This window comes from Haliaeetus albicilla, chromosome 18 (genome assembly GCF_947461875.1).
Source record: "Haliaeetus albicilla chromosome 18, bHalAlb1.1, whole genome shotgun sequence".
NCBI lineage: Eukaryota > Metazoa > Chordata > Aves > Accipitriformes > Accipitridae > Haliaeetus > Haliaeetus albicilla.
This window is the reverse complement of record NC_091500.1, coordinates 30820706-30848331: the sequence shown is the minus strand read 5'-3', so window position 1 is coordinate 30848331 and position 27626 is coordinate 30820706. Positions and strand designations below refer to the sequence as shown.

Genomic DNA, 27626 nt, shown 5'->3' with positions numbered 1-27626 from the left:
AGGGGGCAGCTGCTCCAGGCCGTGGTCCAGAGATGTGCCAAGAGGTTGCTCCCCAGTGAGGGAGCTGGTGTGGGGTTGTAGCCAAGGTTGGGTGTCCTGGGCACCCTGACTTTGGTGATCTTGCCTGGCAGTCTCTGTCCACTTGAAAAGGGAGAAGAGTTGTTCAGTTTTGTCCTGACTTGGGACAAGAATGGCCAAATACAGATGGTTTTAGTGGAATGGAAAATTCGGCCCAACCAAGGAATGGTGTCTTCCCTGGTGGAAATCACAAGCCCCCTGTGTCTTGGGGCTCCCACACCATGCCCTGGGTCTGGTTGAGACAAGTCAGGGGCTCCGCATCCCCCCAGGAAAGGCAGCCAAGGGGCAGAGAGCATGAGAGCCATGGGGGCCAGCAGCACTGCAGTTTTTGGGCACAGAGCGTCCTGGTGGTGGATGCCCAACCCCGCTGCCTGAGTTTTATAATCAAGTCGTCGTTTAGAAGAGGACTGCACATAGCAGAGTGGGTCAGTTCTGTGCCATCTTGGGGCTTTCTGTGCCATCTTGGGGCTGTCCGTGCTAGGACACATCCACCACCTTGCACTTTGGGGAGAGGTGGAAGATGTGCTGGCTAATGACAGGGCACACGTATGTGTACACGTACATACAGGTGTGCACACGACAGCTGGGAGTCTTTTATTGAAAACCAGGTAGCTGGGATGCTTGGAGAGGGAAACACCTTCCTCCCACTGGGATCAATTTCCCCTTCCTCACCCGCCCCAACCTCATGTCCAGCTGAGGAGTGGGGCCCCATGGACGGCCCTCTCCCCTCTGGCCTAGCCATCCCCCAGCATCTTTTCAGCTTCTATCTCCCCCAGCAGCCTGAGGTGGCTGCTCCTGGGACTCGTTACCTGAGGAGCACATGTTTGTGTTGCAGCATGGAGGGCTGCCCCATGGCCTTGGTCTGGGACCAGCAGCAGGGCGAGCTGGGGCTGCCCTGACCCACCCAGGGAGTTGTGCCCTGCGAAGTCCTGGAGGCGGAAGGACCCTCCTGGTGTCCATCAGGAGATGGCCTCGCGGGCCGTGGCTCATGGGCAGAGAGGAATCCACGGGCAGATCTGAAGGGGGAAAAGAGCCGTGTGGGAGGTGAAGGAAGAGAGGACTTGCAGATTCAGCATCGCCCTTGATGCTTCAACCTCAGGAGGAGAAAGCACCTTGGCAGGGTTCCCATCACTCAGCAGCTTGCCGGGTCTCGCACTGCCGGGGAGGGTCTGGGAGGAGGGCAGCCCTGCACAGCACAGGTCCTGCCCTCCTGCCTCCTCAGGCAGCGGGTCAGGTACAACCACAGGCATCGACAATCATGTCGGGGATGTCGGTCTTGACGATGTTGCTGTCCCGGTCATAGTAGAGCAGAGAGAGGGGGCGACGCTGTGTGGGCACGCAGCAGGAGTCCACAGCTGCGTTCGCGTTGTTGGCTTTGATGAGGTTGAGGACGGCCGTGTGGAAGGAGGCAGCGAGACCAGGGATGCCAGCCATGTGTAGGGGGCAGAGCCCCGCACAGTAGTTCATGTGATATCCCTCTGGCTGGATGATCCAGTCTTCCCAGCCGATCTCCTTGAAGTCCACAAAGAATTCCTGGCGGCAGCACATCTGAGAGTCCCCGCTGCAATCAATGCCGCGCCGCTGGACCCGGTGGGGCGTCCTGGCCCGAGCCTGGGCTGCCACAAATGGCCAGTGGGAATCACCACGGCCAGCCAGGAGGGGAGACCCCCAGTCCTCCGCCACCTCCAGCTCCACAGTGAGCCTCTGACTCCCTTGGCCAAAGAGGCTCTGGACAGCTCGGCCCACGTCCAGTGTGGCCCAACCAGCCCTCTGCACCTCCAGCCGTGTCTCGCTGGCCACGGTCATGTTCAGCCCCGTTGGGTCTGGCTGCAAGAGTCTGACGGTGACAGGATGCATCCCGGGGCCAGGGACTGCCCAAAACAGGTAGAGGGTGGCTTGCAGGATTTCAGTGCTCCCAGCCAGCTCCCGGGTGAAGTGGAAATGCAGGTGAACGCTGCGGGAGGTGGAGGACCCTGTGCACAGAACCGAAAGCAGAATCAGGAGGTGAAGGGAGGAGGTGGAGGGCTCCTCCGGCCGGGGGCCACCGAGTCAGAGCAAATGTGATGTATATCCAAACCAGGGAGCAGGGTGCAGCACATACAGGCATCAAGGGGCCCCTACTTTCCTGCACCGCTGCTGCTCCTCCTTCTTATGCCGCTCTAAAGCAGCAGCATCTGGGCCCGGTGCTGAATGCAGTGACCCGGCTTGGTTCCACCTCCTCTGGCCTGATATCCCCCTTGTCAGCGAAGCTGCTGGAGGGTTTTGGTGCGGGTCATATGGCTGTGTAAACCAGCCTTGGATTTAAGGCAGTCACACTGATTTGAACCTCCAGGATTACCTCTGCTTTCCATGGCTGGAACCATCACCTGACATCGCTCCAGCATGTCCCACCCTTGCTGCTGCTGAGGCTGCAGAGCTGCCTCTCCTTGCAGAGGAAGGGCTGATGGGGACCACGAGAGCAGCACTGGCCTCCTTGGCACAGCTCTGCCCGTGAGGACACAACCCCCCTCCTCTGTGGTCTGGCACAGCGCAGCAGAGCGAGAGACTGGGCTCAGGCCCGTGGCTCACGCCGGCTCTTCCGCTTCCAGCAGACACTCCACCAAGCCAGGAGACAACTCCCCATTGTCCTCATGTATGGGAACACAGCGTACTGTGGAGGAGCATTGTTCCCAGAGGTCTTCAAGGACATGGCAAACCCTCACTATCCCACAGCAGCCATGCAAACCACTTAAAGGCATGCAAGGGGAGTATGTGCCCCCCACACCTCACCAAGCAGCAGTTTGGGCTGGGCAGGGTGACGGTGCAGAAGGATGTTCTGCAGGATGGGGCGGTGATTCTGCTTCTTTCCAAAGGTGGCTGCATTTGCCTGGGAGAAGTGGGGGGTACCGGACCTTGTTTATCCAGTGATACTTGTCAGGACCCCTGAGCACCTTTTGTGGAGCTCTCTCCTCCCAGGAACACAGCTGATTCTGGAGTGAAATGTGGCAGCCCACCACTTTGGGTAGGAAGTGGAGACGCAGCTGAGTGCAGGGAGCCAGATGGGCTTTAGAGGTCTAAGCCCACGCACTGCAAGCTGATGGGGAGTCTAGGCTTAAAATCATGTTTTGAAAAACATGGCCATCTGACCCCTCCACCTCTAGCACAAGCGAGGAGGGTTCAACAGAAATGGACAAAAAATTCACATGATACAGCAGTCCATCTTTGCTCCTGCACCCACCCCCTTGCCCCCACATGTAATACGTAAATGAGAGGGGCCCCAGAGCCTCAGTAGTGCTTCCCCTGTCTGTGGCGAGGGGCGGCCAGTTGGGGTAAGCTCAGGACATGGATGTAAGGGTTCTGGATGTGGAACCTCTCATTGCCAGTCCTTCAGCAGCAGTGTGCCCCCTGGCCTGGTGCGTAGCCTGGCATTGCTTGCAGGAGCGCGATGCCCCCGGGCAGAGCTTTTGAAATGCCTGTGCAGAGGAGGAAACCTCTCACCACCTTCCCACAGGCAAGACCTTCCTTCCCTCTGTGCCGCCCCCCACCTCAGGATCCATCCCACCGTGCCCGTGGGGTGCAGGATCTGTACAGACCTGATTCGGCAAAACTCAAGATCTCATATTCCTGCAGGCCTATCCCAGGACGCAGGTGTGGGATGCTGCCGTCATGGGGCATCCCGGGGGAGATGGCCGTGTCCACGCGCTGCGCACGCATCCTGCGGAGAGCGGTCAGCAGGACCCCCCTGGACGTGGGCTGAGTGATGTTGGGCCTGTCTGGCAAGCGGAGTTTGGAGAGGATGCTCTGCTTTGCCAGCGCGATGAGGACGTCCCGCTGCGTGGTGGGGGCCAGGGCTGCCAGCCCGCAGGCTGGGCACCACGCTCCCTTGGGAGCCGCCATCCTCAGAAGGCTCAGGAGCAGGAAAGCCACGGTGGCTGTCATCTCCAGTGCCAGGAGGTGACAGCTTGGGGGTCTTGGCAAACAGTGATCCTCCAACTGCCCGATAAGCCAAAGTCAAATCGGGACAGCAGCGCTGGGGCTGGGAGAGCAGAGCGTGGCAGCAGGACAGCAGCGCCGGACTCCGCAGGAGCAGAGAGTGAGGAAGGGCTCGTTCTCCTGACGTGGCCACAAATATTGGCTGATCCCGGGCAAGATAAACGCCCCTGTGATCCCGCAGGAGCCTCTCCCGGGCACGAGGCAGCAGCTTGCCCCGGGTTAAGGTGGACCCGGGCGGATGGCGCTCCTTTCTCGGGGCGGCGGGGGGGGGGGGGGAGGGGGGGGCTCGGCCCAGGGCTGCCCGCTCGGCAGAGGCTGCCCGGGGGCTGGGGCTCGGCCCCGGGCAACCCGCTCCGGTCAAGGGAGGCCACCCCGGTCCCACCCCGCTGCCCACTCCAGGGGTGGGGGCCCAGGCAGACGGCGGGGGTCCCCGCGAACGGCGTGAGTCCCCGAGGCGACGGGGAGCACCCAGGGCCCCGCCATGGGGAGGGGCGGGGCGGGGCCCCCCCGGGAGATGGGGAATCCCCGGGGGCGGCCCCCCCCCGCCCCGGACGGAGCCGGTAACCCACGCGCTGCGCGCTGGAGGGCGGGGCCACAGGGGGTGGAGACTGGCGCCTCGGCCCCGCCCCCGCTCCGTCCCATGAAGGCGGTGCCGCGGTCCGGCTCCGCCCCCAAACGGAGGTAGCGTCTCTGCTCCCCGCTGCGCCCTCCACCGCGCTGGGGGGCGCTGCTGCGTCCCGCCAGCCTTCCACGGCGCCGCGTCCGGGCGGTTGCTACGACAACGGGCAGCACGGCGGGCGCGGTATGGTGACGCAGCGCGCACGGGGCAGTGACGCAGCGCGCACGCCCGCCGGGGGAGGGGCCCGCCGCTTCTTCCCCCCCCTCCCCCCCCTTTTTTTTTTTCTGTTTCTTTCCCCTTTTCTCCCCGTTCCGGCCATCCCGGCCCCCCCCCCCATCCCCCCCCTCCCCGTCCTGTCCCCCCCGTCCGCCCGCCGTCTCCGTCGCCCCGCCTGGGCGGCCCGCGCTGGCCCAGGCCCGGTCCAGCCCGGGGTGGTGGTGGCGGCGGCGGCGGCGGCCCCGCGGCGCAGGGCCCGGCTCGGCCCGGTAAGTGCTGCGCCGCCGGGGGCGAGGGCCGGGCGCGGTGGTGGGCCGGGGTCGGGCCTGGGGGGACTCGAGGCCGACGGGGCGGTCGGCGGCGCCCCCGGGGCCGGGCGGGGACGCGCCGCCCGCGGGGAACCCGCCTGCGAGGTCTTCCCCACGCCCCGGTGCTTCCCCCGTCCCTGCGGGGGTGTCGCGGTGCCGGCTCTGGTGTGTGCCCTGGGCTCCTGCCCCCCCCCCCCCCGCCCCCGCTGCGGGTCGGTGGGGCGCGCCTGGTGGCGGTGTCCGCCTCCCGGGCTGCCGCTCTCGGTGGAGCGCTCGGCGGCGGTGTCCGGCTGGGTCTCCGCCATCTCTAGGCGTTGCTGGCCGCCGGGGCTTGGGAGGCTCGCTGTGGTGTCGGTGCGGGGGGGGGGGGGGAGTTGCAGCGGGCCGGTTGCCTCGGCAAGTTTGCGGAGCACATGGTGGCTGGGTGTTCCCCTGCCCCGTGCATCTCTGACTGGCCCAGATACGAGGGGCATCCCTGCGCGATCTGGAAGTACCTGAGCTTGCTGTGGCTGCCTCGTTCCCCAGCTTTCTGTGTGCGGTGCAGCGCTTGCAAGAGGCTAAGGAGGAAGAGGAGCAACAGGTGGGAGAGGAGGCCTCACCTCGTTGATGGCCAGGCATCCATTCTAGCGCCTGGGAAGTGCAGTAAGGTTTTCTGGTATCCTTACAGACAACGTCTTTGCTTTGAAACGCTTTCCTGGAAACGTATGGGACTTCTGGGGCCCTTCTGGGTGTAACAAGAGGAGTGAAAATGCTGGAGGGTTAGTTGTCTTCTGGCTTGGTTGGAGCACGCTTAGGAAGGATTTCAGAGACTCTGTGTAGGTCACTAATGCGATACATGCAAGGGTTATTTTGTTACTTGTTACTCTGTGTTCTCTGCCCTGTGACACATTTAAATCATCACGGGTTTTTTTGGGGTACCTGTAGATGTTTGGGCTGTCTGCCTGAGTGTCAAAAGTTGCCTCTGACTCCTGCCAGTGTCGTATTCTGGCAGCAAGTTTCACAGGTAAGTTGATACTACTTAAAGTCTTCCTCTGATCTGTTTCAAATGGTCTGAGAGAGGTTGTCCTTCTGAGCTCCTGATACAGTGTGTAAATAGATGTAGCTGGTGGATTGTTACCTCTCTTCTGTCGCTCCTTGTGTGAATCTTTTTTTAATCCCTTCCCTCATTTCCTTTAGAGTTTGATCTAGATTACCTCCTTCATCGATGGCAACCTTTTCTGCTTTTCAGTCATTGTTCTTTCTAGCCTCTTTGTTTTGAGATGAGCAAGAAAGCTGAGCCGAGGCCTAGGCTGCTGCGCTGGCCTCTGATTTTATAAAGGGCTTGGTGTTGCTCTGTCTGTCAGATACTGGTTATAGGAGGGTGTTTGCCTTTCAAAAGGGCACCACAGATCTGGAGGAGTGCTGTGCAAAGGCTGCGCCAGCTCCTTAAATGGTGGGCAAGGTTCTAGCCTGTTCTAACTGGCTCATTGAGGGTGATTTGCAGACCCCAATGGTTTTCTGCTGTCTTCTATTATCGATTGTCCCCTAAATGAGCAGCTCTTTGTTAGGCCATAGAGAATCTGAACTTGTTGGTAAAGTCCTTATTTGCCTCTCTTCTCTCTAGGGTCTGTACTTGCTTCTGCTATAGCTGGGTCCTTTTGACTTACTCCAACTTATTTGTCCTGTATGGGGTTTGGTGTAAGATTCCTCTTACTTCACTGTGTCCCAGGATATGCTCTTTTCTGCCATGTCTTCACCTGTTCCCCACACATCCTCAGGTTGATTGTTCACTGTAGTGTGACTGTGCTACACGTTGGTGAGCCTGGCTGACCCGTACTACAGCTACCTTATCTATCAAAAGCAATGAAGAAGCAGTGGTCAGGACATCAGGGCTGGCTGTACAGATTCATTCTAGATGTTGCCTTGAATTTTAATTTGGACATAAGGTTTACATTCTTGCTCTTTTCTGCCCTTCAGCAGTGCTACGCACAGTAGCCTTCTGCACTGTGAAGTGTTCCTTGTGAGGCAACTCCCTGCTCCTAATAAAAAATTAATAATAAAAAAATGTGGGAAGGAGCATCACAAGAATCCTTGCTATTAATTCCTAAACACTTTTACTTGTGACCTCTTGGGGAATTTAAAATTCCCCCACATGGGTTTCTAGTTTTGTGTCTCAGCTAAAATGTTACATGGATGATCATTCCACCTCCCTCACGTTTATTGTCTGAGATTTGTCTGTGATGGTTTCACATAGTGTAATTGTGCCCAAAAACAGGTGTTGGATTTTTCAGAGGGGTAAACTGATTCTTATACCTGGGAGCTGATTTACCAGCTTGCAGATACTACCAAGCACCCTACTCAGTCCATCAGTCCAATTTGAATGACCTGTTGCTTGTAGGTGTCTTCTTAACATAGAGACTGATCAGCTCAGAAATGCATTAGTTTTCCTCCTGAGCACTTAAAGCTGAGCTCAACTGCTTCAACTGCTTTAGCTCTGCCTGTTCTTTGTATACTTTTGTGATGCTTCAGTGTTGACAAAAGATGTCTGGAAGAACAAGGTGTATTTCTAGCCATATATGCTGATAATGCAGCTAGGTGTGCCTTAGTAGTGGGAGTAGTAAGAGAATGAGCTTCACTGCACAGAACACTAAGCAAGCTTCTGGCAGAAGTGCCAAGCTTCCAACTTTCCAGGACAGGCTTTATTTTTCTTAGAGCTCAATGATGCCAGTGTAGTTCTGAGTACAGAGAAACCTTGAGTTTATTATAGCTTCCACTGCTTTTGCGGCCTCTGTTCATGCAAAGTGATCCATTAGAATCTGAACCACTCTGCTGAAGAGGATTCACATGCAACGTGAGCTGGAAAATCCAGAGTTGCTGTTAATCCTGTGTGTGTTGCTCAGTAGGTGCAGATTACTGGCTGTCTTCATTGTCGGAGCAAAGTCAAAGCTTAAGAAGTGTAAGGAACCCAAAGGGTTGGCAAAGAGAATTGCTGGAAAGAAGACTTGGTAAAGGGAGATAACCTGCTTGGGGAGCTGGAAGTATTGCCAAGCTTTGGCGCCTGTTTATCACCAAACAAAGGATAGGCTGAAGAGTTATGCCCTAACAGTAGGGAAGGGTGGGGGGTAGGGAGAAGCTCTTTGGTATGGTGTTGTGGCTGCTTCTTCAAGACCCATGGAACAGCAGAGCTGTCCTTACTTGCCAGCTGTGCGAAGAAGGCTGACTGATGTTACAAAGAACAGATACTGTAAAGGGGAGCATGCTATGGGCCACAGATATCCCGAATCATTGGTGTGCACAAGAGTTGGTTTCCTCTGTCTGCACGGGGAGCAGTGGGAGTATGTTGTGGGACCTGGTTTGCTTGTCAGAAAGCAGATGAACATGTGCCTGTTTACAAACCAAAACAGTGCCCATGCTAATTCTAAATCTCTGTCTTGGTGCTCCTTTTCCTGCTGGCAGCATGCAGAGAAGTTCCACACGTGGCTGGTCTCAGTTTGGTTTTTTGTCACTGGTACTTGTTGAGAATCTTGTCTCATCTCTTGCCTTGACCTGTTCTCCATCTCCCTTTGAGAATTGGGACCTGGTTCCCTGTGGTTACTTCAAATAGTTCTGATTCCTTATGCTCCATTCTTTTTTATTCCTACCCTGTTTGGTACCTATAGCCTATTAAGGCTGACTGACGTAACCTCTGTGTCCTTCTGCTTGAATTTGTGCTGGAAATTCTTGATTAAATCATACCAGGTATGGTTGCTGTAATCTTCTTTCCTGATTAAATGGCAATTCAGTAGTTCACAGGTGATTTGCTGAATTTTTTTTTTTTCCAATAGATGTTCTCTTAGGGTCTCAATTCTCCATCCACAGCTCTTTGTATTTTCAATGAGTTGTTAAACATATATTGGTAAAGATTTCCCCTGTTCATTCCTGTTTCTTTGGAATGCAAGGACAGATTGTATCTGCATAAAAAACTTTGGTAACTTATTTCAGTGTGTGTGTGTATAAGATTTTGTTTGTTTGTTTTAATGGAACAAACTAGATGATGAGGAAAGACACTAGACTTTCTTCTCTGTCCACCAAGATGGCAAAATGTGATGTTTGATGGCAGCTTCACTGGATAGTAAATGATTACCCCAGACTCCAGGGATTGCACAAGTGAGGATGGATCTCCACAGGTTGCTTCAAATGATAATGCTTTGCTGGAGACAGCCACCTGGCTTTTGAGGAGCTGGATTAAGACTCCCAAATCAACTCCTGCCAGCCGTGAAGGAGAAACATCACTTGGATGTGGTCTGTTCTCTTATCTCTCCCCCTGCTCATGAATGGGGACTGACTGGGGACTGGTGCCCTAGAGGTCAGTAGGATATGGAGCCAATTGACCCCTCCGTTATCAGGCATTGCGGTTTTTGCTGAGTGGTTCCTAAGGGACAGTTTGAGCTACCTGCATAGCATGAACAAGATGAAACCTGGAGTGATTTAGCAATATTGGACAATGGTTTGTAGCGTTATCTTCTTTGGCTGAGTTTTAGTAGCTTTGTTTGCTTCGACCTTCCTAGGATCAAAACTGAGAAGTTACATTCTATAGTGTAGCTTTATTTTTCTTCATTCAGAGTTATATAATGCTAGTTAGTCAAGTGCTGCTTTGAGCTGCAGCCATCTGACCTGAGGGTCAAGTCTCTAGGCTGGTAGTCCATTCAGCAGAGTGGAATTAAAGGAACTAGTTACTCCTCTCAGATGTTTTCTCAGCTACCTTTGTTGTTTGTTGCTGTTTCGGGACAGGATCTGCATCTCCCAGGGTACTAGTCATTGGGCTGGAAGAAGCAGATGCTTCTAAATCTAGCTGTCCAGATTGCCAGAACATAATGCATCTTACAGCAGACAATGGCCTCTTACATCCTGAGTTGCAACATTAGAATTTGTTAGATACCTGTGGATCGTCTCTTGTTGAGATGCTGGAGGAAGCTGGTCTGTTCGTGTACCACTCATGTGGTGGTGCTTCTTGGGGTCCCAGACACAATCTGATTTACCCAGGCACCGTGCTTGCATAAAACTAGCTCTCTTTTTCTGGTTCCAGCGTTACCTAGGGCCTTTCTCATCAGCCTGCTGCGTGGTGTGCAGAACTATGTGCTATGTTGACAGTTGAAATTAATCCCTTAGTAGGGCAAATACAGTATTTCTTTCTCTGTCTGAACAGTTGCTCCAGGCTCCCTACAGACTCACTGCTAGGTGAATATTTTAGAATTGGTTATGCTGGGCTTAAGTTTTTGAGTTTTCCTTGGGCTGAGAGCAGTGGCCAGGGTGTTTTGACTGCACTGCTCTGCATCACATCTAACTAGAAACGCGATGTAGCTGCTTTGAACAGCATGGTGCTGCCTATGTTTTTTTGGCTTGCATGACAAGTATGAGCTAAACCCAGCAAACAGGGTCTAGAGTGGTACATTATATATGTCCAAAGCCGCACTGACTTGACTAATATCAGGTGTTGTGTTATCCCTTGAGTTAAACCATTGCAATGCTGCATGTCTTGTTCTAGTTAAGTAAAAGCTAAGGCCTAGGAGTAAGCTAGCACCTTCTCAAGTAAGATGGGATGTATAAGGAAGTATGTCCTGTAGAACTTACCAAACTACACGCAGCCAGTCTCTCTGTGGCTGGGAAACTGTTGCATAAGGACCTGGGATTCTGCTATTCCCTGGAGTAGTTAGCATTGGGAGAAGAGGTGGCAGCATTGCTCAGTTTCCTAGAAATTGAAGAAATGTTTGTTCTTGCCTGTCCCTGTTGTTGTCACAGGTCATCTGTAGCAGGCTTTAAAAGGGGTTGGAGGGAATAAAGGGGCCCAGTCAACTGAATTAAAGGGGAAGGAAACTGCTATACTGATGGCAAGGAATTGGCTGTGGGAGAAGCAGACCCTCTTGTTCAGTGCTGGCTTGTGGATCAGAGCAGTGGAGAATGTCCACATCAAATCCCTTCTTCCAGCTGTTCTGCAGTACCTCTTGTTCTGCGTGTGATATCCTATCCTCTCATCAGAGTGCAGATGCATCAAGTTCCCTTTATAGTAGTGATGCCATTTGTGTTGCTAAATTTAAGATTGTGTCAGTGCTGCTATTCTAAAACCCCATTTTCAGGGGGAAGGTGTATAAATCACCCATTTAAAAAAAAAAAAAAAAATCTGTCTGTAGGACTGGTCCCAGCCTTAGCTTCATTTCAGTGCTTAAATTCTTTTAGAATCACAGAATGGTTTGGGCTGGAAGGGACCATTTTAAAGATCATCTCGTACACCCCCCTGCCATGGGCAGGGACATCTTCACTAGATCAGGTTGCTCCAAGCCCCATCCAACCTGAATTTGAACGCTTCCAGGGATGCGGCATCCACAGCTTCTCTGGGCAAGCTGCTCCAATGTGTCGCCACCCTCATAAAAAAATGTCTTATATCCAATCTAAATCTGCTCTCAGTTTAAAATCCTTGTCCTGTCACTATAGGCCATGGTAAAAAGTCTTTCTCTGTCTTTCTTATAAGCCCCTGTTAATTATCAAAGGGCCTCAAGTTCTTCCTGGAGTCTTCTGTCTCCAGGCTGAACAACCCCAACTCTGTCAGCCTTTCTTCAGCTGTTGTCTTCACCTTCACCACTCTACCCTCCAGTTATTTGTGAATGTGATGTGTGAACCAAAGCTTTCTCTGATTACAGTGGAGTCTGGATTTGCCCCACTGTCTTCTAGAGTTCTGATCTATCTATCTATTTTAACTTTTATTTCTTGTCTTCCTTCATATGGTAGGTGCTGATGGATGAAGAAAGAATTAGTATATTGGAGAAATGTCAACTATAAGTAATTTTGTCATTGCATTAATTCCTGCCTAGAATCAGGTGGAGGAACAGAGAGTGCTTTCATGCCAAAATGGGCAGACTTGTATGAAAAGTGTGAAGAATGCATGCATGTAGTCCCAGCACTGATGTTTGTGAGTGTATATGTGCATGTATGCAGTGTACTTAATCTCATTATATTGTTTAATAGCAAACTTCAACTAGATCAGTACTCATTTTAAGAACTTGATTATTTTTTTTAAATTTTTTTTTTTTGAGGAGGTTGCTGCCAAAGAAGCTATACGAGCAGGATATGTATCAAAACTTTCAGAACAGGTTTTGGGGCTGCCTTTCCCCCCGCCTCAATCACTCCCCAAGTACAGCAGCTTTTGGTGTTGCTTAGCAAGCTGCTAATTTTCAGAGTAATTCAAAGCAGGAAGTCCAGTGTAATGGTGCAGCAAGAGGCAGGAAATGCAGCTTGGCACCTGAGTGCTGAAGACTTTTCAAAGGGCTATTATTTGGCTAAAGATGAACTCTTAATAAAATGATCTTGCCAATATGCTGTGCCTCTGGTACTTCCTCTGCATGCCTGTGCCAAACTGCGTTTCTTGCCTTAAATTCTTCACAAATATACTTTTATGGCCTGATCCAAAGGCCCCAGCAGAGATTGAAACACACATCAAAATGACTTGATGGCTGTTGAAATTATGATGAACTGCTCACCATGACTGCAGGGTCAGAAAATTTCTAACTTGTTCTTCAGCCCCTAAAGCGAATAAAAGGCAGAAAACATTTGTGTCTCTTTGACATAGCCCTGGCAGGTAAGTGTAATGTTGGGAGGAAATAAGCCCTGTGGGCCAAGTGAATTTAACTTTTACCTTGGTCTGAATCTCTTTTTGGTTATGTATTTTGGAAGTGTCTACAGCTGCAGCTGTAGGTGGTGGTATGTCTTAGAGACTTGAAGGGGTCAGAGAAGTAAGTGGCAATGCTGATTAATGCTGCTGGGGTCTGTGGCAGGGGAAGGCGGCACTTCAGCTGATGCTACATTTGCATCTCACTAGCTGAGGCTAAAGCATCAGCCTTAAATAGGTAGAATAGTTGGTTTTGGTTTTGGATGCTGTTCCCAGCTTATGTCAATACTCCATTGTCCTCCTGGTTTCTTTCATCTAAGGATCTCAGTTCCTTAGGAACAGCAGTTGCCCTGGGAATCACTGAGGTGTGAGTAACACTTCCGTACTGTTCAGGAGCTTGTAGCATGGCATGGAAGTGACTGGGCTTGAAGAGAGCCCAGAGTCCTGACCTTCAATCACCACCTCTGCCTGAATGAACTGTTATCAAGGTTTGCCCTTTCTGGTGCCCAGTATGACTGAAAGGCTGTCTTTGCCTCACTAGAGGCTTTTTTTACATGACTATTGCTGTTTATTTTAAAGTGTAAATTTCTGGAAGTTAATGCTAGCAAAATAGGTACCGCTGTATTTAGAGTGATTAGATTATTTTATTGCTGTATGTTTGTGGTTTATTGCAGAGGTGCTGAAAGCCCTGGATATCTAGGTGCTTCATGTTTGGATGCTGTTTGTTTTGATGGACTTCACAGATGGATGCAACATCTCAGCACCTCCAGCTGGTGGTGACATGGTCTCATCACTCCTCCTAAAGAACTTTGCTCTGGGGAGAAGGCATGGTGGTGGAAAGAAGTTTAAAGCTGATATTTTTTGTGAGATACCTTCCTGTTTGCAATAGAATACAAAAAGAGTGTTGATGACCAGGTAGACTCTGTTTCCAGCAAGCAGCTGGGTTTGTCAGTGCATTCATCTTTAATTCTAGCTGATCCTTCCCAGCACTTCAGATAAGGTGAAAAAGGGTGTTTGCAATGTCTTTTTTTTTTTTTTTTAATGCCTGACAGCTTGTTCTGTAGTTTATCTGTGGGATGATTTGGCTGTGAATTAGAGGTAATTAGTGCCAACTATTAACTTCCTCTAGCAAGAAGTTTTGCTTTGTATCTCTGCCCATTAAGATACCCCAGCTCTGAAGACCAAGTATGGTCACTCTATGGAAAACCAGCTAAGACACTTACTATCACCCTTATATGCAGCAGTCATCAGGCACTCAAAATACATTTGACTTGCTTAATGTGTGAAAAGCACTGGCAAAAGAGACACTACTACTCACCCAGTGTTATGGAATGATGCTAGTTACAACATCCCAAACATGCTTGCTTTCCACACCCACTCTGGCACCATTTCAGAGACCTGGCCAAGTTCCTGAAGGGTCTTGTAATTTGGTTCATTAATGCCTAGATCCATCAATGATCTACTGTATATCCTTATTTTTTCTGTATATCTTTATCTACTGTATATCTTTATTTTTTCTTTCTGGATAACTCCTTTAGGATCACTCAGAAATTAGCTGCCTGGCAACATGAAAGTGCAGATATCTAAATGAACTGCATGCTTTTCAGCTGGTTCCATAAATGTAGTCTAAGTAGAGCTGTGGCAACGCAGATCTCTCGCGGAGACTTTAGTGAGAGTCCAGGCTGATACTATGCAGTCTCCCCAAGTAGTAGAGGGAGGTAGCCTCCAATAAGCTCTTGTGTCTGCTACCCAACTAGCTTTATTAAATCCAAGTTCAACACAAAAGCAGAACAATGTGTCTGTCTATTCCCAGTGCAAGCTTCCCAACAGCTTGGTTTCATGTGACAGGTTGAATTGATGACTAAATGTAGTGTCTTCCTTCTGAATCATGTCACAAGAATTTTACAGCTTGGACCTTCCTACTTTCCTTTCCTTGTCTGTGAGAAGTAGGTGTGGAGCCATGCTGCTATCAGACCTCTGGGCGATCTTGGTGGCTTGCTGAAGACATGAGATCGGCTGTCAGCATGTGTTTTGATTTTAGCACTTTAGCTTTTTGCCCTTTTTTGTCGTCTTGTTGATTGGATTATTATTGTCTCTTTATAAAAGGGAGGAATATTGCTAGTGTTCAGAAAGGGAATGGGAGGGTTTGTTCAGTGTATGGCCATGACATTCTGGCAGTCTGAACAATGGGTGCAACAAAATATTTCTCCTCTAGGAGAAACTGCTTTGGGGATGGGGGAGGAAAGCTTTGAGATCATGCAAGGAAAGGGGGTGTATAAGCAGAGGATGCCCAGTTGTGAGTCAGATTGTGTGTGTGTCTGATAATGGAACCCAAAATTTACTGTTAATGGGTAACATCTTAAAGCATCCCAAACCCACTTTCAGTTGATGCTGAATTTGAGTTTGGCACCTTGGCTTCCAAAGCAACTGCTCAAGCAAGCACTTGCACAGACCCTATCGCTGCTGTAGATGCTACAGGATTATACCCATCACTTCCTAAATCTTCTCACATACATCCATTTGGAGAAATACAATGTCAGGAAGTACAGGCAGAACGTGGAACAGCGGTGGACAAAATGTCCCTGATGTGGCAATGCTGTGGTGAGGGCAGAACCCTGCTGGAGGAGAGAAATCCTTTCTAGATCACCCACTTGGCTTTAAAAACTCTCTCCCCCAACTCTCATAGCTGCTGCTTTAGATGTCTTTAACAATACAGCCATCCCTAGAACCGGAATGGTGGCACCAGGTGGCTTCAGGTGGGGGAAAACAGAAATGAGGACAAAAAGACTGTTAGCATTTGCTGAGCAGCTGCGTGGCAGTGAGTTAAGCTGAGTCTGCTAGGCTTTGTAGCTCAAAAGAGACTGGAAGCTTGAGGTGCAGAACCAAGTTCTGGCAACTTGGGCACTAGATGGCCTCAGGATAGAAAGGTGCCTCCCACACAAGAATCAATGGGGCGGCAAGAGGGCTTTTACTGGAGACTTGGATCTTCTCTCTCTGTGTCAGCACTTAAGTGACTTTGTATGGAGTGTGCATGTATGGGGGGGGGGGGAAGTGAGTAGAGGGTGTATATCCACTGTGTTACACAAAGTAAAATTTATGTGTGGGCAATCCAGAGAGAAGCCTGTTGCTTCACAGCAGCTTTTCTGGCCTGTGTTTGCTGTTCTGTAGCACAAGGCAAGTGCATGCTGCAGGAAGCCTGTAGAAAACCGAAGAGCTTTGGCCAGAGCTGCTTGGCGAAGCATTGGGACATAAAACAAGGAACATGGCAAAGTTCAGGGAGGCCTTCCCAGTCAGTGCCACAGCAGGAGCTAATAATAAAGCCATTTTGGTCCTACTCCCCTGTCCCATCCTGTCCCTGCCCATGACTGTACATTGAGGGATTTAGAAGGGGAGTTTGCAGCACTAATACATTAATCCTTTCTACCCCACTGTGAGTAGGTGCATGTAATCCCTGTTTTACAGGTGGACGATCTGAAGAACAGGGAGAAGAAATTATTTGACTGAGCATCAAAAGGCAGAGCTGAGCTAGGTTAAGAACCCAGGAGGCCTGCACTTTCCTGGCTCACAGGATGGTGCCCTGCTGTGAACAGGCAGAAGGGTTTGTAACTCGAATGTGTTGTGCTGCTGAAGTCCTGATTCTGTGGGACAGGTTTTTTCATTTGCTGAGAGGCCTTCTGTATCAGTTAGCTTTGATAGGAGGTAGTTGTTCTGAGAAAAAGGCTGAGGATGTCTGAATGGAGGAGTTGTTCTGGAGGCCAGCACAGAAAGTGTCTCTGAGAAATGTATTTTTTAGGTGATGTGACGGCATGAGTGTGGGAGCAAACAGTACAATCCGTAAGAAAGCCTTATGTTTCTTGTGGCTATTGGGCAGGACATGAACTGCAGTAATTGTATACCTTAAGGTTTTTACTGGAAGTATGATTAATCCATTCACACAATACAGCAATTTAATAAAAGCATGCATAGATTTCCCTCTCTCGCTCTTTTTTTTTTTTTTAAGAGCTGGAGGTGACATTTGAAAGGATAGTGGGATGTAGTTGAGGACCAGAGTTAGTTTCCCCTCCCCCTTCAACTATATCACAATCTCCTCCATCTTTTTTTGAACCTTCTCTTGATTTCTGAGTCCTAGTAAACCCAGCTGGAAGACAGCACAACCTACTTCCCGGTTGGAAGCAAAGGTGAGCTGTGCTTCTGCAGAGATGTTTTTGTGTCTGAGTGTGGGCAGCAGCAAGAGGAAGGGCTGATGATTCCCCGCCTGTCTGTCAGTGCTGGGATTCCCCTGCATGTGTGTTGTCAATGGGGCGCATGCGGGTTTATGATTTTGTATAAAGCCCGGTTTCATTATGTATTGGGAGCACAAGCTGTCTTTGTGTACTGCAGGCTGAGTCACTGCTGCCTCCCAGTGAATTTCGGTGATGATTATTGAGTGTGGGCAGATGCAGCCTACTCTTTATAGCAGCTCGCTTGTATTTTTTTAATGAAGTTTTAAAATTTTTATATTGCTTTGACATTCTTTTCTTTGAGAAACTAATTTCTCCTCAGCTGAGTGTAGACACAAGAGCCACTTTATTACAGAAGGTGTTTGCTGTATCTCAGAAACTGACCTCTCTTGGGAGGCTTTAGGCATACTATCTATTAGGAAATAGGATCCTGTCCTGCCTGCTTCCCCATGTCCCAAACAAAATGAACAGGTGCTTTGAGCACAATCCTTCTGTTATGATTTGACCTTGGGACGGAAAAGGGAGAGCATGGACAGAAAAGAGAATGAAGATCCAGAACATGGAGAATGTAGAGAGGTGCTTGTGTTCTGCCTCCCCAACTGGGTGCAGTTGCTCCAACCTCAAAGCTGCTTTTAAAATTAGAATAGCCCAAAAGCAGCGGGGCTGCCCTTCTCCATATCTCCCCCAGATCAGTTTCAAACCTAGGCTGGGACTGAGATTGTTTGGCTTCATTTAAACAGGGACATGGGGTTTACAGAAGCAGTCTACCTCATTGGCACTGACTGGATGTACATGAAACCCCCTGTGTTGAGTGCATTTCAGACGTGGTCTCACCAGTGCATAGCTCCCCAAAACGGGAAAGGTGGTACTGGCAAAAATCTCAACTTTCACATGTGATATATCTGGGATTTTAGCAGCCTAAGCAGTGTGGCTTTGCTGTGCTGGTACAGTGAAAGCAATTCTGCCCTCTTGCCTGATGCTGTGTTTGTATTGGTACAAATCTGCTTCATCTGATACAGCTGCTGCTTATGGGAACAAGCTACTTGGATAATGAAACCTCTGGCCTATAAGTGACTCTATGCTGAGAGTTGTACCAACATAATTGTATGAATAAATGAACTGTTCAGTGAGCAGCAGAACTGGTGAGCCCAGCTTCTTAACGATCAATGTCTTGTGGATGGATTCTGTGCTAAGGATTGATCTCATGATTCTGTCTTGCCACTAGTGGGAGCATTAATAGGTTCTCTGTTATCTGGTCACTTACCAGAAGGCTTTTTTTGAGGTTTTAACTGGTCTGTAAGAGTACCCTCACAGTGGCTGCTATGTTGAAATGTTAGTTGGACAACTAAGAGATGCACACAAATTAGGATCAGCACAATTATACAAGCCTTGACTATTATTGTTGCCTTGCAGTGCTCCAGTGATTAAGACTAAGTAACACAGTTTTGTTCACCTTCGCTCAAATTTAGGGCAAAATACATTTTGGGAGATCTTTGCTGAAACCAGAGGAGCCACATGTTTATGATTTCCTGTTAAGACTGAGGTTCCTTACAAGCAGGCATCAGGTCAGTCTATTGAACTTCCTCTCAGTGGCCTTTTACTTTCTTTTGCTTTTATTCCTTCACATATTTAGTAATTTTTTTTTTTTTCTGGGGGGAGGACCCAGAATATTTAGGGAAAGCTTCTTCTGTGTACTGATTTATTAGGTTTTGAATAAACTGTACATGATAGTATTTTATTTTTCCTTATCAAAGATTTACTCAGTATTTTCTTCTTAGCAGCAGTTTCCTGTCTTACGAGTACTTGGGAAACTGGTGGTGTTGTTCTTCACGAGGAAGCAGGGAGAGATTGGTGTCTTTCTGGTGTTATTTTTTGAAACTGTGAGGACAGAAAAAAGCAGCCATCTGTCAAAGTATTTTTCACAGGTTCTGCAAAACCTGGAAAAACCATCTTTTTCTTTAGAGCAGCCCAATGGCAAACTGGTATAAAGGGGCTGTATCTGTGACCAAGGCGTCTTCATAGTTAATAGTAAATGTGAAATGTGTTAGGCTCTACAGCTGAAAGGTGGAACTCTTGGGTCTGATAGTAACCTTTCTAACCTTACTTACATCACTTCTACTGTGTCCTAATTCCCACCACGAAAATACAGGTGATACCTATATTGCAGACTTGTCCAGACAGTTGAATATTTTAGGTTAGCACGAAGTTTGTTTGTTTGTTTGTTTTAACATGCAGTTATTAATTCAGGAAGGGCAATGGAATCCAGAGAGAACAGCGTTCTGAGCTCTTTGTGCTTGTTGCCTAACAGGGTGGTGGTGGTGGTAATGTTTGTATAGTATATTTATGTGTTTTTGTATATTACATACATTTTGTGCAATATAAATGTTGGGACACTTGACCAGCAACTGATGTTATTATGAATGATGAGTGGAAGTGTCTGAATTTAAGGTAGCTGGATTTAGAAGAGAACAGCTGAATAGAGAAAAGGCTCTAACTTTCCCAGTAGAAACATTGGAGGCTTGTTTCACCTTCACCCCCCAATAGAAAACCGACTGTACCAAATAAGTTCTCAAAGCTCAACCTGCATTATATGAGCTTTATGTGTGCTCCCCACCAGAGCAGGACACACAGGTAATGGACCATACCTGACCCTGGACACCAGGCAGCTGGTGCCCATACTGCTGCGGAGTCACTGCTGCACTTGCAGGGAGGGTGGGCAGATACACGCTGGCTCTATGTACTTCCACCCATGTACTTCCTGCAAGCTCTTCAGCATGGAGGCTGTTTCTCTTTTTTTGGGTATATGCCTTGCTGCAGGGCTCTGATCCAGAAGGGGTAGCCCTGGTTGCTGTTGCTATGTTAATAATAATAATTGTTTTGGATTCCCAGTTTAGAGGGTAAGCAAATAAACATCTGCTGGGATCAATACATAGAACTAGGTTGCTGCAGCATCCACGAGCTGCCCAGTTTGTTGACACACATGCTTTAGTTCATGCCACCTCTCTGCTTTTCTCTCCTTCCCCTCCATTCCTCTGGCATCGGCGCATGTTCTATTTTTAAACTGTGCTGCGCTCTGTATTGCGGCATTTCTCTTCTTGAATTATTTATCAGTGTTTGGAGCTGAATGGAGTGTGGTACGTTTTTTCCACTGCTCGTTACTGCCCACGTGTCTGTCTTGAGCCATTGACAGATTTGGTTCATGTCAAATCACGCCAGCCTCGGCTTGGAGAGGGGCTGGAGGGGATGATGGGGTTTAGTTGCAGCCTGTGCCAGTGCAGGATCATTCAGATCTGTGTGTGTTTAATACTCTCCTTGCTGGGGTAGACAGGGAGGGTATGGTTGCCATGATAACACATCCTCAGCTGAGCCAGATTTGAATGGAAGGTCCCTTTTTATAAAATAAAAATTCTATTTTACTGCCTGGAGACTGGCTTCAGCCTGGGAAGAAGACACCTCCATGCACGTGTGTGTGCATGCACGTGCAGAGAAGACAGCATCAGATTCTGTGCGCAAGGCTGAGGTTGACTCAAAGCTCCTTGGGGGTGGGGGGTGGTGTTTAATTTTTACTTAGTAGAAGATGGTCATTTCTTTTAAATTTAAAACGCTTCTCTGTTCTTCCCTGCCATGTCCAGTGCAGGCACCCTTATCCATCAGAGATGGCAGCACAGCCTTTAAAAGGAGCGGGTGAGCAAGTTGTTTCATCTCTGAATGTTTTTTCCAGCTATACACTAAACTTAATTTGCCCCTTCTGCTTTCTTTGAGTGTCTCTCAGCATTTATATTTTCTCCTGCTATCCTTTTTTTTCCCCTCTTCTGGCTCTCCTGTATTTTGCTTTTGTTTTGTCCCTCTGAGCTGATGGAATGAGCTACTCTGCATCCCTGCTGCTTCTGGACTTTCTTCCTAATGGAGCTGGGGAGACTGCTGTCCTTTCGGTCAAATAGGAGGAGGAAGGGGTCTGGCTGGAGGAAAGAGCTGCCCTGTCGCTTCCTTGCTAGAGGAGGTGTCGGGGAGAGCAGAGGCAGCAACTCTGCCTACCTCCCCTTGCAGAGTCACTTCAGAAATGTCTGCAACTGGAAAAGTCATTCAGTGCCATGTTCAACTCCCACATTGGGAATGTCTTGCTGGCATGGAGCAAGCATGTACTTACTGTGTGCTGACTCATTAGTGACATGAAGTTTACTATGTCTTTATGTTCTTGGCATAAAGGGGGGGGGGCTAAAGGGGGGTAGAATTTAGAGGGCGAGGCAGTCCCAGTAGCAGTTGAGCAAGGGACTGGACAGTGCACGTTTATAAATGCCGAAGTGCAGTAGATGCAGCTTGCAATGAGCACTATGGCTTTGAGCAGGCGACTAGTGCAATCTTCTGCAGCACACTGTGAAAACGCAGTTGTGATTACTGCTAAGTTAAATGCTTTAGTCCAATGAAACCCAAATCTCGGGCAGTGTGCTTTTTTTCTGCTAGGCTCCGAAGTGAAGTACTAATTCTGCCTTACAGTCTAATTTCCAAATTCTTCTCTCTTAGGCCAAGTAAGCTTCTTCAAGCGTTCTTGTATTGTTTCTCTTAGTTTCAGGAGTCCCACCCCTGTCATCACCTTGGTTTTATAGGTCCTGGGTGTGTAAGAGTAGCAGGTGCCTTTATTTTATGTGTGTTCCTGCAGCACTTGGAGTGACACTGATTCCCAGCAGCAGGATGAACTGAGGACAGTGTAGGCCAGGGCTTGACTCTTGGATCTTGCTTCTTTGGACATAACCCAAATTTGTCTCTTTTCTGGTAGTAGAAGCCGTTCAGACAGAGTTCTTGATGGCCTGAGTTTCTGTGTCCTCCTCAGAATGTTGTCCTCCTCACAACTCTCTGACTTGTGACTTTTGGGAGCGGAGCCTCCACTGTGCAGGTACTTTTTTTCTTTTTTTTTTTTTTTTTTTCTTCAATCTACCCCTTGTTCCTTTATTGTGGCCTCTTCTGAGGAGACCTTGGGCCTGATAAAAACATGCTAGTTGTAGGACTTATGTGGAGAGAAGTGGTCATAGTCTCGATGAGGAATCCTGGCTGTTCTCCCTTTCTTCCACTTGTGTGCCCCATGGAAAAGGATGAGTAAGACCACAACATCCTTTCTGCAGCCCCAACTGTGGCATTTCTGCTGGTCTCCTGCTTTCAGCTTTTCCATGGGTGCCTGCTCTGGTTCTGGATGTTCATGGAGCTGTTCTCACACAACATGTTAGAGTAGGTAGCTCCCAGCAGCAATGTGCTGCAGTTCTCAACCTTCCCACATCTTCCAAACACGAAGAAGTCTTTCTGCTGCATACACACTCCTGCAAAACAAAATAAAACAAGCCTGTGGCCTGGAGGACTTATGAAAGATGTTTGACTTGCCATGTGTGGTGGTTATTATGGTGTCTGCCTAAAAGTGTTTCCTGTCCAAGCTGATCCCTTAGCTCAAATGCTTGGTGTATACCTGGCAGCACTCTGAAGTTGAGTCACATAGGCAGCCAGCTTTCCAAATCTCTCCTGCAGTCTGCATGCTCATAATGTCCTTGGAAGTGTATGGTGTCTGGAGTGTGTGTTTCTACCTATATACACTTTAGTAATTAATGATCGCTTGCAGCCTGCTGCTGGATGCAATGAGCAAGGTCAGTTCCAGCCCAAAGAACAGTCTGTGATACAGTTCTCTAACTGCTTGAGGGTTCCTTTCTCTCTCTCATCCCCATGGTGCTGTGGTGGCTGAGGCTGGCACAAGTGAGAGCGCTGGTGTTTGATATGCCTGCAACGAGGAGTCTGTTCCAGGCTCTTTTGTTTGGGTTTTTTCCCTTTTCTAAGGGGAGAGGGAGTTTTCTGGTCTGGGTGGGTAAATGAATGAATTTAAGTCCATTGGTAATGCTCTTCTCCCTTTCCAGCTGCTGTAGGTGTCTGATGTAGGCTACCTGGTATGTCTGTCACATGGGGGAGCCCAGTCCTGGGCTGATGGTGGGGGTTTGCACCAGTGCCATCCCACCATCTTGGTGTCACGAGTCTTGACTTTTTTTCCCTTTCTGATGGGATTATATCCACTACCTAATTGACATGTCTTCTCTCAACAGAAGCTGGGCTGGGCAAATTAGAGCCCAGGCTCATTTGATATGTCTGCCAGGGAGGGAGGGAACATGTCTTCTTGCTTTTTTCTTTGTTTGCTCTGCGATATTACTATGTTAGGCATAGGCAGCTTCCCTGCAAGCTGGGAGCACAGACAATACCTAGAGCTGCTGCATCTTTTCTGTGCCCTGCTTTCACTGACCTAGTTTCATTGTGTGCATGTGCACACACACACACGTGAGATAAATAAGCAAATGGCTCTCAGGTGTGAAAGGCAGGAGCCCTCTCTGTAGGGCTTTGTCCAGGCTGCTGGTGGGGCTGACTTGCTCTTCCTTCTCCTCCTCCTCCCACGCAGGATTTACTGTCTCCCCATCTAAGGAGCAAGATGCAGCTTAGGAAATCCTCTCACACACATGTGCTTCATGAAGATGAAGTGCTGCCGACTCATAGTGACAATGGGCAGTGATTTTGGAAAGAGCTGGACAAGCCCGCAGGAGGCTGTGTCCGTGCTGTCTAGGGCAGGTGCTTGTGTCCTAGGGCTGGAAGGCTTTCTCAGAAATTTGTCCTTGCTGAGCTGGCTGCCAGGCATCTAAGTGCTAGAGATCAGGTTTGCAGGCTCAGGCTTCTTTTCTTTCTGCCTTAGTATCAATCTGAAGAAGTGACAATGGAGTTTCAACAGAGGGTCCTAAGCTTATTGTATGTTTTTGCTTGCGGAACATGCTCTGCTAGCTGGGCATCTTTGAAAACAGAAAGACCTGGTAGAAGGGAAGAACAGCATCCAAAGTTCCCTTCTTTTATAGGACTAATCTTGCCACTGCAGGGGTCCAGAGTAGAGGATGCCAGCAACTGTCCTTAATGATCCTGAGTCGAAATGCAGCAGACCACAGATGCTCCTTAGCAAAATAAAGCTCCTAGTTTCACTAGGTTTTGCTGAGATTTTAAGGCTCTGTCTACATGGAGCAAAGATCCTTGGCCTAGGGAGGGCATGCTGAAGCACTGCTCCTGAATCTGAACTCCTCTGTCCCTTTCTGTTGCTTCCTCATTTGCAAAGTAGCTGCCAGAGCTTCTTCAGGGCTCAGAACTCCAGGTTTGGAACTCCAGGTGCCTGCCTGGGTGCTAGGTGACAGGAATAAACAAACTCAAAATAGATGAGTTAAAAACTGATGCTGAGTTGTAGCCTAATCTCTGAATCTTGCAGCTTTGCTGGGTTCAGCTGCCACAGGGAGTCACTCTGAGCACATGCTTTCTGCCAGGGGGTTGTGAATGGCCAGACTGACTTCCAGCTAAGCAATCCATGGAGCCGTTGCAAATGCAGTCACTTGCTACCTCTCAGGGCTTGCTGTGCAGCAGACTTGAGAAACTGCCATAGCAGAGCCTGTGAGCTCAGCTGAAGGCCCTCATCCTACAAGCTTGCACTGCGCAGACAGTGGTGACTTTTTTCTCAAAGAGCTTGGGAGATCATGGTTCAGTTTCCTTGGACAGGCACATTTATTTAGAAAGTCCTTTGCAGAATTGGGAGGAAAGAACTTGAAGTGGCCAGAAATAGGAGGCATAAAAGGAACTTGAATCCTTTGGATCTGTCTTCTTGCACCTTCTCTTGGGGAAATCTCATACAACATCCATGAAGCCTTTGCACTCAGCCAATGTGGGGGTTGATTAATTGTGGCCCTCCACTTGAAAACACTGGTATAGCACTGCAACTGACTTTTGTCTTATCACCCCCTGTCTTGCCCCTCTGTCATTCCTTTCTCTCTGGTTCTCTAGCCATGGGACCCCCTCTTCAAATGTCCGTGTTGCTGTGGGCAGAAGCAGGGAGCTGTTTACTGCAGCCAGGATCACAGCAGTTTCAGCAGGAAGAGGAGGACAGCCAGCCAGGAACATTCACCTGCTTTCTGCATGGGCATGACAGGCCTGATTCAGAAGGCTTTGAAGCAGGTTGAGACAGAAGCTCATGCATACGTTTAAACTTAAGTCCTTTGCACAGCAGGGCTGCTTTACAAACTTTAACCTCTATTTGTCATGGAGCGGAAATGTATCAGGTTTCTGTTGTCTGTCTCCTTGCTTTTTAAAAGCTTTATTGGACTGTTTCTTTGGCTGTAGCAGGGGATCGTTTAGAAGAAACTGCATTAACTTAGCAAAAGTGGTAAAGGCAAGTCCTGAAGAGAGGCTTTACCAGCACAGCACTATGCTATTTGCAATGGATGCTGTCAGTTAAAGCAGTGCATCTCAACCTTTTTGCAACTGTCTCACTTCAGCCTCTCCATCTCCTTCAGCCCAAGGCTGATCCTGCCTTCTCATCTTCATCTCCCTTCTCTTCAAAGCTTTTGCCTTTAGACAGCTGCCCTGTGAGGCCTGCTACCCCTTGCTCTGCTGCCAGCTCCAGCACTGCCAGAGCTCAGCCTGAGCAAGGAACCTCCTCGAGACCAGCTGCTGACCGAGCTGATTGTATTTGAAGTCAGCACTGGCCCCGCAAGAGCGCGCGCTCTTCAGCTCTGGCTGCCCCTTGCCTAGGATGGGCTCCTGCCCAGCAGGAACTGTTGGTGCAGAAGAAGAATGATGCCTACCTGCTGTTGACCAGTGTTTAGGGCTGTAGCTGGAAGATCTCCGTAATCCAACAAGAAGCAACTTCTGAGCCTAGCGAGGGACAGGATGTGCTTGTGCACCATGCTTGGCAATGCTGCCTTGCATGCTTGAGAGTAAATTTTAGTATATGGACAGGAGACTTGATCGCAGCCTGTGTGCCTGTAGACTCACCAGGTCTGGGATGGAAAATCACTTTCTGGGGAAAATTTAAGCAAGTGAGAGGTTTAAAACCTCTCTAGTGCCATTTGTGTTTCTTGTTTCCTGTCTGTCAGTATGTAGTCACTAATAAATAAGCAAGAAAAAAATAACTGAATTGAAATGAAACCATTAACAAACTGACCCCTTGGAAACATTATGGCAACAATGATAGTGAAGCAAAGCTGCCTGTAACCTACCTTGGCATGTGTAGGGCGTTCTGCAAAGTGTAGTCCATGCACTTGAATTCTTCTGGAAGATGCTGATGTTTACTGTGGTATCTCTTCTTTGCTCCTGCACTTACATTTGTGTTGCTCCAGTGCCTGACAGGGGAAGGATGCTGTGTCTTTAAAGCCTTCTCAGGGCTGTGCGGAGGCAGTTCCATTGAAGTATTTGAATGAGAGCAAGAGGGGGGTGTGCATGTGGCTATTGGCAGAGCTCTCTATGACATCCCTCTGAACAGCTGGGCTCTGCTTTGCTTCAGAGCTGCTTGTCAGAGCAATTAGCTTGCTGTAGCAGCAGCAAAGATCGCTAGCATTTTATTCAGGGTTGAGAGCTGGCGGGGGCTTCTTAGAAGCGATATTATCTTGGCAAAATTCCTCTTGAACTGGTTGTGGCAATGAAGTCTCCGTTGAAATCAGGAAACAGATGACCTGCTGAGAGTGCAAAACCACCACGGTGAGTTTATTTTTAGAATAAGTCTTCAATTATTTTGGGCTTGAGAAAGATTGACCAGAGACTTTTCTTTTCCTCTCCCTGTACCCCCACCATGCAAAATACAGTATAGGTATAAGTGCAAGCAAGTGTTTCAGGGATGGGGACCTGACATCATTCATCTCTGGTAAGTAAGTGACAGGATTTCTGCTGCTTGATGGGGTTAATTTAAAATGGTGCTGTACTAAAATGAATATGTGGCTCTGTGATCTCATTCAAGACTTGAGAGTGTGAGATGAGCTTTCTCCTTTCTCTTTTTGTGATGCTGGGGATGCACCTACAGGAGACAGGGGAATCCCCAATAAGCATACTGTACTCTTCCATGTCATTAAGGAGTTCCCTGTGACAGTCTCATGGGTTGTCCTTGTGTCTTAGCTTGGTGTTCATGCAGCTTGCTCCTGGGTAGTTTCTGTTCATTTTGCAAAGGCAAAATACCCACTGCTCTTCTGCTGGGTTATACGTTAAAGGATTTGCTTGTCTGAAGCTGGCTAGTTGATGAAAAATGTTGACTAGTTAATTGGCTATGTGCCATATGACATTTTCAGGTTAGCTTATGCAATTCAGTGTTCTGTAGGACTATATTGGTGTTCACATATATATTAACCCCATTTTTTAATTATTTTAAACCTGTCACTGAATTGGGTTTGGGTTTAGTGGAATCAGGACTTTGGATTGCCTTTACCTCCTTCTCATACATGTTCATCATCCAGTCTTGCCTAAAAAACAAGTTACTGGAAATGATGCTCCCTTCATTTGAGATTTAGTGCTAGGAGCTGGTTTTCTTGGGCTTGAGGTATTAGCCAGTTACTGTACTGCAGGATCTTCATTCAGGTGCATTGGACCTGTTTCCTTTCCCTTCATGTCTTTAAAATGCTTATTTAAACTGGAAGCATCACCTGTGGCTTGAGGATCTGCAAACAGCAACAACAGCTGCTGCAATGAATGGTGAGCACTTCAGCAGGTGAAGACTGAGTTCATCTTGCTGAAGGCTGTGGGAAAGTAGGAAGAGGAATATCTTACCCACACTTCAGACTCCC

General features: G+C 48.8%; 2 protein-coding genes across 5 annotated transcripts in view; one reads left to right on the top strand and one right to left on the bottom strand.

Annotated features, from left to right (window-relative positions):
• Positions 1-649: 649 nt before the first annotated feature.
• INHBC (inhibin subunit beta C) lies at positions 650-4955 on the bottom strand. Its single transcript, XM_069806506.1, has 2 exons — positions 3651-4955; positions 650-2051 (listed from the first exon to the last, which is right to left on the bottom strand). Exons 1-2 carry the CDS (start codon positions 3994-3996, stop codon positions 1309-1311), a joined length of 1089 nt encoding a protein of 362 aa, XP_069662607.1. The 5' UTR covers positions 3997-4955; the 3' UTR covers positions 650-1308.
• Positions 4956-5045: 90 nt separating this feature from the next.
• The window catches only part of R3HDM2 (R3H domain containing 2), a 60163-nt gene continuing 37582 nt past the window's right edge, over positions 5046-27626 (top strand). The window contains exons 1-2 of one of the 4 annotated variants that reach the window (XM_069806492.1): positions 26293-26553; positions 26658-26716. The gene's annotated coding sequence lies outside the window, so the exon portion shown is untranslated. Of the gene's footprint in view, positions 5155-9255; positions 9518-26292; positions 26554-26657; positions 26717-27626 lie in introns of those variants that run through there. The other 3 variants (XM_069806493.1, XM_069806495.1, XM_069806494.1) reach the window with 3 other exon arrangements.